Source organism: Ruditapes philippinarum, unplaced genomic scaffold (genome assembly GCF_026571515.1).
Source record: "Ruditapes philippinarum isolate M1 unplaced genomic scaffold, ASM2657151v2 ctg1858_1_1_1_1, whole genome shotgun sequence".
In the NCBI taxonomy this organism is placed as follows: domain Eukaryota; kingdom Metazoa; phylum Mollusca; class Bivalvia; order Venerida; family Veneridae; genus Ruditapes; species Ruditapes philippinarum.
Window position 1 is genome coordinate 102,076 of NW_026862098.1, and position 10,605 is coordinate 112,680.

A 10,605-nucleotide genomic window follows, 5' to 3' on the forward strand; every position below is an offset into this window, starting at 1 on the left:
TATTTAATTATTGAAACTCGTATTGTTTAATGTTTAGTTTAGATAAACACGTTCTATAGACATAATCTATTGTTTGAAGATATATGAATTATTGAATAACAATTAAAAAACAATGGCGGATTTGAATAACGAAATGAATCGGAATTTGAGACACAAGTGCTTGAATTTACCAACAGGAAAGAAGTATTATTTTTATATCGTAGCTGCCGAGGACGATCGTGAACAAGTTGAGGAAATTATCATCTTACTAAAAGAACGTTTCCACTTGAAATGTTTATATGATGTAGTTAGTTGATTGTTACCCTGGTGTGGACAAGTTTAATTTCATGAAAGCGGGAATGAAAGAGTCAGTAAAAATTGTATTATTTCTGTCATAGCGCTTTACAAACGACGAATGGTGTAGTTATCAACAAAAGATTGCTTTAGCCGCATCATTCGATGAGAAAATTCCATGTATAGTTCCAGTTATTCTTGAAGATGTTGGCGAAGAAACATTCTCTCTTCTTTCATTTCTGACGTTTATTAATGCAAGATGTGTCGATGCAGCTGGGGTAGCCAGTAAAATAGCAGAATCCGTAGAGAGTTTGGGTAAGTATCTATTAAATATACCTGGTAAAATAGTTCCGTAGCAATAATAAGGTTGTATTTTAACAATCTGTATTTGTTATAAATTGATCATCGATTTTTATATTTTATCTTGAATGTTTTTTACATTGTTAAAACAATTTATGACTATCTGAAAATAAAGGTTCTATGATCACTAAAATGATCATTATAAAATGCATCTTCTGAAGTTTTGAAATTCAAATACATGTATACACCACTTTCGATTGAACCGCTGAATCATTAATATCTGATTAACTGGTTGAAGGGGCGTAGGGGCGTAGACTTGGCCTGTTTACAATTGATATGTTATCTTGTTTATAATGCACGTGGGTTTTTATTTGAATTTCAGATTTGAGTAAGAGCATGTTTCCACTAGAATTCACGAACGTTATAGCCAGATGTAAGTTTGAATATTGATTTCTTATATAAATAAATACTACATGTATTCACATATTACTCACATGATACTGTCTATTTAATTGATATATCCATACCAAAGCCCTTTTCGATAGTGTTCGCTTTTATTTTACGACCTGGATCATCGTGTTATAATAATCATAGGCAACTGTTACTTGTATACTTGGACGAGCTTTATAAATAATCAGCAACCTCAGTTTCAAAACTTTTTTCTTCTATGTCATTAATTCATTTTGATATGTTATATTTTTAGTAATGAGAAATATTATTTGATAATGGTAGTTAACAAATGAAAATTATAGTATGAAAAGCTAAACAAGGGATAGCTCCGTCAACTGAACATGACTTTTGACTAAAAAAAGACCAGTAAGTCACCCAGCTGGATACCGGACACAATAATTGTTCAAAAAAGCATTTCAGATCTAACAAATTACACGGATGTTCTGATTCCGTAATTTGTTTCTTGTATTCAAAATATGCATTGTAACATAAATAAAACATATTTTTATCACTTGAATAATGGTAAATCACAATTAGTTTGTGTAACAGGGAATTTCATTGACTAACTAAAATGTCAGTTCAGAAATAATTCGTTCTCGTATCATTAGACAGGCAGTTCATAATTTGTTCTTGATTAAAATTTGTTATTGTTTTCCGATTTTCATCTGTATGTGATACCATTCCAAATTTTTTAAACAAATTTTAAATGTACAATAAAACTTGTCAGCAATATATTTTCTTTCGATTTACAAAATGTCCGGAAGCTGAAAAGAGAAATACAAAAACTGAATTGTACAATATATATACTAGTATATCAAACGATGACAAATTTTATACATTACATGTATACTTACAAGGTTGAACTATTCGTCATCTCCACACTCAGCCTATTTGTCCGTCCCGTGTTTGGTCCGTGTCTACCTGTGCTCTACAAGGTATACCTTAATGGCGGTACTATGGTTCTTTCTGGCTGTATGGTGTCGAAACTACTATGACCCCACTAACATTGGTATTTAAACTTTTTTCTTTTCATATTTTAGTATTTTTTGTCATTTCTATATCTAATATTTAAGTTGAAAATGGGTACAGTGTTGAAATTCCTGTCGAGAAAGACAAACTTCGATTTAACAGACCTGCAAAGCGTAAGTTTCGCGTAAACAGAAAGTTACTTACAGAGCTAACAAATAGTCAAATGAAGGTAAGAAAAACCTATCAAATATTTACATTTTCTCTCCAAACATTAATTACTTTTCTTTTATATTACTATCATTTATCATATTTTTAACAGCTCATAACATGTGTTAAAAGAGGATATCCCTTGAAAGCAATTAATAAAAAAGAGAACAAATATACACCTGGAAATATGTTAAGCACACCCCAAAAATTTAAAATTGGTTGTGATTGAAAGCACTGTCATGCGATGAAGACTTAACTGAACTAAGAAATAGTAATGTGATAATTAGCGATACCAATTTAGTTATCATGAACCAGTAAATTAGTTCATTCTTATCCAAATTATTGAAGCATAAGCAAATGTGTTACTTTTTACCAAAACTGTAGGTGTTTATATAAGTATGGTGTTGGGGCGTTTACAAAACATCTACTGGTGGATATTTTTGGTAAATGTTGACGATTACGTAACATAAAATAGCATAATGTAGCCAAATTTTTATAACATGTATAACCGCCACGGGCCGGATGATACCCTCTAAAATTTGGCTACCTAATATCATTTTAGGTTACGTAATCGTCAACATTTACCAAAATTATCCACCAATAAATGTTTTGTAAACGCGCCAACACCATACGTCTAAACATTTACATTTCTTTGGTACAAAACAACACAGTCATTAGCTTATGTTTCAATAATTTAGTTAAGAATAAACTAAGCTCATAAATTTTATGGTTAATGATTCTCAATTGGTATTTTAAATTTAAATACCCCCGCATTAACATAAATCAGGCAATTATATAGCAAATTTTTCAAATGATAACCCTCCACAGCCGAATTGATACTCTTAAAAAAAATTTGTGCTACTTAATATAATTTCAGGTATAAGTAATCGTCAACATTCCAGAAATACTTTAGTAAACGCCAAAACACATTTTCTTCTACATTTCATTTCAAAAGAAAAAACACAACAGTCAATAGCTTATGTTTTCATTTAATTCATTTGGCTTAAGGAATAAATAATGCTCATAATTCGATGTGTTAACACACGCTTACTCACACACACAAACACACGCACGCACGCACGCGAATATGAGATTTTCAACTTTTTGTTTCCAATGCTGTAGCGGGATCCCACTTTTCAAAGTTTTATTCTTTTATATTTCATTAAAATGTCAGATAAAGATTAAACACCAGAATGACCAATGGTCGTTTAAGATGATATACTTTGACATATGCTTTTTTATTGTTACATAATGTATACAAATATCATGTCCGGAATTGAAACTAATGCATTACACACACGTACATCTAATTATAGGTTTCTGAAGGGCTTTTGCGCGATGTTGTACAATTAGTAAATAGTGATCCTGTGATGAAGACCTACGACTTCTTGAAGAAAAGAAATATAGCTTGGTGGGGAAGTGTTTTACTTATACCATTGTTTTTATTATTGGCCACACTGGTTGCGTTAATTGTACTAGTAGCCACTTCAACTAGAGACCGGCGGCTAGATACCGTTGACTTTCCTTTCGTATATGTGCTGATTATGTTAGTGGGGACTGCTTTTGAATTCAATTCAACAATAGCGGTCATAATGGTTTTGGCTGTTCCAAGATATTACCACCGAGAAAAGGTAAAATAATAACATGTATTTCAGATTGGGTTCAAAGGCATATTGATACAAAAAACATCTTTGGTTACATTCTTTACCTCCAGATTTTATGGCGAACCATAGCTTCCTGATTTTATGATAGAAGTAGAAAAATGTTGTCATTATTATTTCATTCTCTGGCGGATTTCTGTGTTGAAATATCTTCAATTGCTGACTCAATATCGTCTTTGCATTGAGGCATCTGAGGTTCTGACCATGAAAAAATCAAAGTGGTGAGGGGCAAGTGATTTGAAATTTCCAACCTGAACCACTCGGACCTACATTTTTCAAATTAAATATGAGGATCACATTTTATTTACTTAAAATTTAATTCAGTTCAGTGTTGTCTTTATGATTGGTATATCATAATTATTTCATTTTAGAAGACTTATTTATTTGTTGTTTGAATCGAATCTCAAATGCAAAATTCACAAAGTCATTGTTAAAAGAAAAAAAGAGTTTTGCACTGCTTTTCATATATATTAATAAATGCATCTAATAAGTCAAAAGGAATCTTATTATCTTTAAAAAGTGTTATGTAATACACCCTTTTAACAGATAGACATAGACCTCCAGATGAAAATATGCAGCCAGTTTTTAAGAAGATGCATCAGTAATGACGTCATCATTGTTTTCTCGGGACGAAAGAATCGCGAACCAAGCGTATCCTTAAAAATCATATTTTGAAATGTGATCTTAGATTGTTAGATTTAATCAATATTTCTTTTTTAAGAACAAATGATTTTTATAATGAGATGATCTTGCATGACAGAAATGTATTTCGTTTTCATACTCAACGATTTGAAGTTAGAAAATTTGTGCTCTATCATTAACAAGTCATGAACAAATATTTGTAGAAATTCACAATTGTACCTCATTAGATGTAACTCCAAACACTATTTATCTGTTAAACTTTTATTCCAGTTATACAAACGTACAACCATCATGTATCTATGTCCACCAATATAATTACATTTAAATACATGTGAAATATAAGTGTATAAAGATATTAAGTAACGATTAACCATTGATTCAATAGTTGGTCTCCTTGCAGCTGAAATTTTAATGAAATCAAAAACTCCCAAAATACACCCAGCCACACTGTATGCTTTAAAAAAATCCTAGGATAATTTCTGAAGGATTTTTGTATCAGTAAGCAATATTTTTTATCTGGAATGTTAAGAATATGACCCTATTATATCCTTTTGTGTTTATTATTCAAAAGTTTATGTCATAAATTTCTTGAAGCAAGTAAAAATGGATGACAATCTCAATTATAAGTTTAAACAGTATTTATGTTGATGTAACAGACCTGTACGTAACAGTTTTCATATGTCATGTATGCGATGGTGTGTATAAACAAATGATTGTAATGATTTGCTGTATGCTGTGAAAACAACTCTTTACAGATCAAGGCTTATATAAGTTCATCTTTTATGTTTTAATGACTGTTAGACTCTTGGCTCGTTTTGAGTTTTTATGTACATGTACCAAAATACAACGTCGCATTCTAGTTTTGATTACGGCTGATGATGATTTGACTTTTATTGTTTCTGAAAATGACACGGACGCCGTAACTTACTGGAAATGTTAAATATAATGTTCTTATAACAATGATAACTTTATAATTGCTGAAGAGGAGAGGGTAGTTATCATAAAAACATTGAATATGAAATACTATTAAGTGTTATATACAATGTTTTTTTTTGTGTGTGCCGGTTTGAAAAAGCAAAACGGGAAAACAATACAAAGGTACCCTGAAATAGGGAAACCTGTACATATACCGCAATATTATCAATTTTGCTGTGTTTGGTTTCTCTATATTTTATCATTGACAATACTTAACCATGAAAACTAGCTTCAAGTGGTCAGATACAATTTTAGCAAATGTCAGGTAAGTTTTGACTATATATATCTTTTATTCTTATGTCTATATCAAAATTCATTCTTTTCACGATTTTGCTAATTTCAGCAATAAAATTAAAATATGAGCACAAATGTTCACGGGTGCTTGCTTAACTTAATGTATGAAGTTCGATCCTATATAGTTTTGTATAATGTGTACAAATACGAATTAACTATATAAACTATGTCAAATGGAAAAAAAACACACAAAAAAAGCAATCCGTGAAAGCGTGTCATACAAATTAATAATGAACATTCTATTTTGTTCGAGTTATATCAAGGACGAAGTTCTAGCTTGGAGACAAGTTTGTAGTGAGACTAAAGAAAAGTACAGAATTCCGTCCAAACACACATATGCCTATTTAGTGTCTCTATTTAATTCAAAATTAGACGCTGATTAAGCCAGATATAAGCGTCTTACTATTTCTTCATGAATTGAAAGTTCTCGACATTTATCTGAGAGTAAACATTTATATCTGAGAGTAAAGGAAAAATATTTGATTTTTTTATTATCACTTTGCTTGTATTTTTCAGGACTATTTGGAATATTTTATCCAAGAACGCCGCCAACTTTTACTAGCAGATATGAACATCACCCCAAAGGTGGTTTTCTGTCAGTTTTTGCGAGAAGATTATCTTTATTTGTAAACTCCAGTATGACATGTAAAACTTACACTTTTATTTGAAGAGGGCGAATTTCTTATGCCAACGCTAAAATGCAGTTATTTTATGATGTTAAGCATGTTTTAGAAGTCAATAAAAGGGAAAAAAACACGTTTCACCTAATATTTCTATCCGATGTTTATTTAAAAAAGAATGTTGTTAAGCATTCATTAAACTCTTATACTCTAAATATAGTTATTTTTCTATATTTCAGGAATACGCTTTGAATATGATTGAAATTCATACTGCCGAAATATCAAAAGTCATGACCTTAAATTACGACGACCTGCCTGATGCATCACAGAACCGACATACCCTTAGAAAAGGAAAAGAATGTCTCTGTCAAAGAATAGAAAGATGTCTCTCACAAGTCGAAAGAACAAACATCATTTGACATTGCTTGTAAAATGTTTATTTTGGCTAGAGTGTGTTCGAAAAGACAGAACAGGCAAATGTGCTCATAAAGACGTTATAACACTTGTGAAATAAAAACATCGCTTTCATTTAAATATAGTTCATATATAAGAAATTTAAAAAAAACACAAGGAAACGGTCATGGTATATGTAAAAGTTATTTTATTACAATGAGTGATATACAATAACTATTATGGATCAAATCACGCCGATGCAGTCCATTGTTTTCCTGATAGATGTAAGAATATGTATTCACTTCTAAACATTCATTTGTCAGTGTATCAGATACCGTTGTAAAGTAAGTTACCAAAACAGATTTTTTTGGTTTTCACATTACTGTAAGATATTTTATTTAGTATTTAGGTAAAGTTCAGACACAAAGAACAAATTTTCTTAAATATACATGTTTATTTTTTAAATACTTGTACAGCAAAGGATGCAATATCAAACAACAACGCACGCCAAACTGATGCCTGATTCCGTTTAGTTATGCACTTTTACAGTGCATATAAAGACATTTTCAGCTTGCCGTATTGAAAGACAACATGTGCTATGCAAAAAAAATTTATATCAGTTATACAGATCTTTGACAACATTGTGTATGTACATTTATTTGTATATAAAGCATTTGTAAAAGAATGTTGATTCGTTTTAAACAACATGTTAAAGTCTAATCGGCGCTGTAAAGGCCATATGGTAACTTTTTTCCAGCTTTACTAGTGAAGGTAGACCTCAGGTGCCCATCTGTGTGTTAATTTAATTAGATCGGGCTGACGATAAAATAAGAGTGGTTCCTTAAAATCCTTTTTCAGCTTCTTTTTATTAATAGAACGTCACCTTAATCATCCCAGTCCTGTCACTTTTCCCGTGAGAAGTTTTTAGGTTTACTAGACAAGACAAATATGAACGATCACAGAAGAAAAATCGCCTTTTAGCAACACTTCTACTTCGGAGTTAAAAGTTAGTTAATGGGTAAAAGTAACCACGCTTATTTCATCCAGCATTTATCTATAATTATTTCTTTTCTTATTGTATAAATGTTTAAATTATACACAAACAAATATTCATTATACCGAAAACATTTTGAATGTTCGAATATATCTTGTCTTTCCTATTCAGGCTATTCTACAGACAATCTGACTGAACAAGCGTGGTGTATCCCTCTGACTCTATACCCCGTTTGTAACACATACACCTTATTACATTGTGCCTTTTTGGAGAGGACACAACTATATCTATGTTGCATTACATAATATAAATAAGGTAGTAGTTACAAAAAACAAACAACCAAAGCATAATTACATGCTGTCTGCCCAAAAATATTGGCTTTCAAATACTTCCATACAATATGAATACCGGCAGCTTAATTTAGTACAAATTGCATGTTCTGTAGAGTGTTTTTTTCTTTATCAAAATCAAAATAAGGGGAAAAATAAATAAAATACTCTATATATTTCTGCATTATTTATTTTCCAACTACAGCGGGGCTAGAGAAATCTTCATACAGTAGAAAGCCAGAAAATATGCTATGACTGATACCGTGGAAACCCCTGTCAGGGTCTTTGTTTTGGATAGATACGTCATCACCTTTCTGTAGCTGAAGGACAATAGTTTGACTTGTCGTGTCATCCCCAGTCGTAGCATCTCCTTGGCTAACGTACATATTTATTATACCTGCACCATTGACAGCAAACTGTGCATGCGCACTTTGGAAATTGATAGAGATCAGAGTTGTGGAGAAAACGTATGTTCCAGCCACCGGTGCTACGAAAACACCCGCACTGCTGTTGTATGCATTGCCCAAATTAGTTACGATCGTGTCAAAGATAACGGTTAGGTGAGCACTGGCATGTTGAAGATGGGCATTTCTCTTTGCAAAGAATGCTACGTGAGTTTCTACTGACTGTCTCCGTATTCGATTTGTTGAAGCACCTGAAACTAAAGCAAGTGACTACATGTATATCAATAAATAAATAAATAAATAATAAAACTATTTTTATTGTTACATCAACTTCATCGTTACTATGTTACTATATGTTACAATACTTTTGTGTGTCGTGTTGTCGCTAGAGACAGCACGATTAAGCGTCAAACGGATCGTTGTCGTGCGGCGCGTTGTCACGATGTCACATTGTCGCTCAGCTCAAATCGAAGGATTGGCTATTAGTATATGTCAAGAGACAGGGCGACATCGCAACAACGCACCACAAGACAAAGCGCCGTTTCAGCGTTCCTCGCTAGTGCAACAATGCACGGTTTCGCGCATTTCGCTAGCGACAAGACAACAAAACGAAAAGGCAATAACGATATAGGTTGTGTTGTACAAATGACCATAACAAAAATACGCAATGCCTTACAGGAAGGCAGCAACAAGACAATCATCTACAAGTGCCCGACAAAGAAAGGCAGAAGATGGAAATTCAGACAGTTCAGAACTTAGAATTTTAAGAACTGTCCGTCATGAAGTCTTTCATTTGGTCCGCAATATGCAATCAATAGAAGGAAGCGGAGAGTCCAGTAGTAAACGTGTTAAACACATAACATGCGTTATTCCTCAAAATACTTCGGTTATAATCTCTTTATAAAAAATTAAATGGAAATAAAATAACCATTTCGATGGTAGAATTTTTGTGAAATACTTCCGTAATTTATGACAGCATATCACTGTTTGACTGAGTATGACTGTTCACATTATGGCGAAGAAGGTGACATCCCAGTCGGTATAGAGCCGCAGAACGGTACATTTTTTTCACCCTGTGACATTTGGCGCCAACGGGGGACCATGACTTCTTCTTGTTCAGAGTTTAATTCACATCTTTCAGTAACTCAATTGACAAATTTCAATATAGCATGGGAGTATGTCACGCTTCAGAATTGTTCTCTATTTAGGAAAGAATATTTTTAAGCGGCTTTGAAATATTTTGGTAAGAGGATTTCTCAGTGTCCCGAGTTCTAGTCCCAGTCAGGCTGCATATTTTCCTCACACTATAACACTTATTTAATGAAGTTTACAATATGTCACGTATATTTGTTTTCGATTGCGTCATAAACTGACTGAACCTTAATATTGCAAAAATAACTATGATTGTGGGTTATATACTTTTAAAATTACTACTTAGTTTGCGAGTTTATTAAGGTTGTGAATATCGCAATCTCATACATTTTCTTATTTTATATATGACACTAGTTTAGAGAGATATAGATACAGCCAATTACTTTTAAACTTTAATAGGGACAGAACGATGAAGTGATATTTTCTATTGTCTGTTCAGTGACAGCAGCTTCAATAGGTAAGTTAGCTTTTTTATCACACATGGATGAAAAGCATTAAATGCATGCTTAGTGTTTTTTTTACCTTTTCTCAATTACTGGTAAATTAACCGTCTTTAACTGTAAATTCTATATATTCTTACTTGAAATCTTTTCATAGCAGATTGGCACATTTAAACATTGTAACCTTAAATTAAGTGAATTGGTCGATAAAGGAAGGTTTAATAGTTTTTATTTGTATGTGGTTTCAGTTAGTTTGCTATGCCATTAAAACCTCTTGATTAAACGTTTTAAGTTCCATGAGATAATTGTCATTGAATTTGATGATATCATCGTTATAACACTGCAATACTTCTTTTTGTTCCGTTTCAAGAAAGTATTTTCTGTTCTGTATGTATTTTGTTTGGCTGTGATGTATTTTTTGTTGACTGTATTTATTAATATATTTGCTGTAATGTTAAGTCCTTATTGTCTTTTCCGTTGTTGTCTGCCTGAAATGTTATTA

General features: G+C 32.1%; 2 protein-coding genes across 3 annotated transcripts; one reads left to right on the plus strand and one right to left on the minus strand.

Moving 5' to 3' along the window:
- Nucleotides 1-23: 23 nt before the first annotated feature.
- On the plus strand, nt 24-8,139 carry LOC132717910 (uncharacterized). 2 transcript variants are annotated; one of them, XM_060701493.1, is made up of 8 exons: nt 24-588; nt 956-1,006; nt 2,097-2,221; nt 3,516-3,830; nt 4,407-4,511; nt 5,707-5,742; nt 6,288-6,356; nt 6,631-8,139. In XM_060701493.1, the coding sequence occupies exons 2-8, from the start codon at nt 970-972 to the stop codon at nt 6,808-6,810; spliced, it is 867 nt and encodes a 288-aa protein (XP_060557476.1). In that variant the 5' UTR covers nt 24-588; nt 956-969; the 3' UTR covers nt 6,811-8,139. The 2 variants fall into 2 exon arrangements, with proteins under 2 accessions (XP_060557476.1, XP_060557477.1); XM_060701494.1 differs by lacking the exon at nt 3,516-3,830 and having other exon boundaries at nt 34-588.
- A 140-nt stretch (nt 8,140-8,279) lies between these two features.
- On the minus strand, nt 8,280-8,781 carry LOC132717906 (cerebellin-2-like; the record flags this gene model as incomplete). The annotated part of the gene is made up of 1 exon (XM_060701489.1): nt 8,280-8,781. A coding segment is annotated over one exon (486 nt), but the record flags the coding sequence as incomplete, so codon positions are not given.
- Nucleotides 8,782-10,605: the final 1,824 nt, after the last annotated feature.

What these genes read in the sequence shown, in the direction of transcription:
- LOC132717910 (XM_060701493.1), top strand. Translation starts at nt 970, where the DNA reads ATGTTTCCACTAGAATTCACGAACGTTATAGCCAGAT. An exon ending in TAACAAATAGTCAAATGAAG is followed by an intron (nt 2,222 to 3,515) that starts GTAAGAAAAACC and finishes ATCTAATTATAG; the next exon opens with GTTTCTGAAGGGCTTTTGCG. An exon ending in ACAATTTTAGCAAATGTCAG is followed by an intron (nt 5,743 to 6,287) that starts GTAAGTTTTGAC and finishes TGTATTTTTCAG; the next exon opens with GACTATTTGGAATATTTTAT.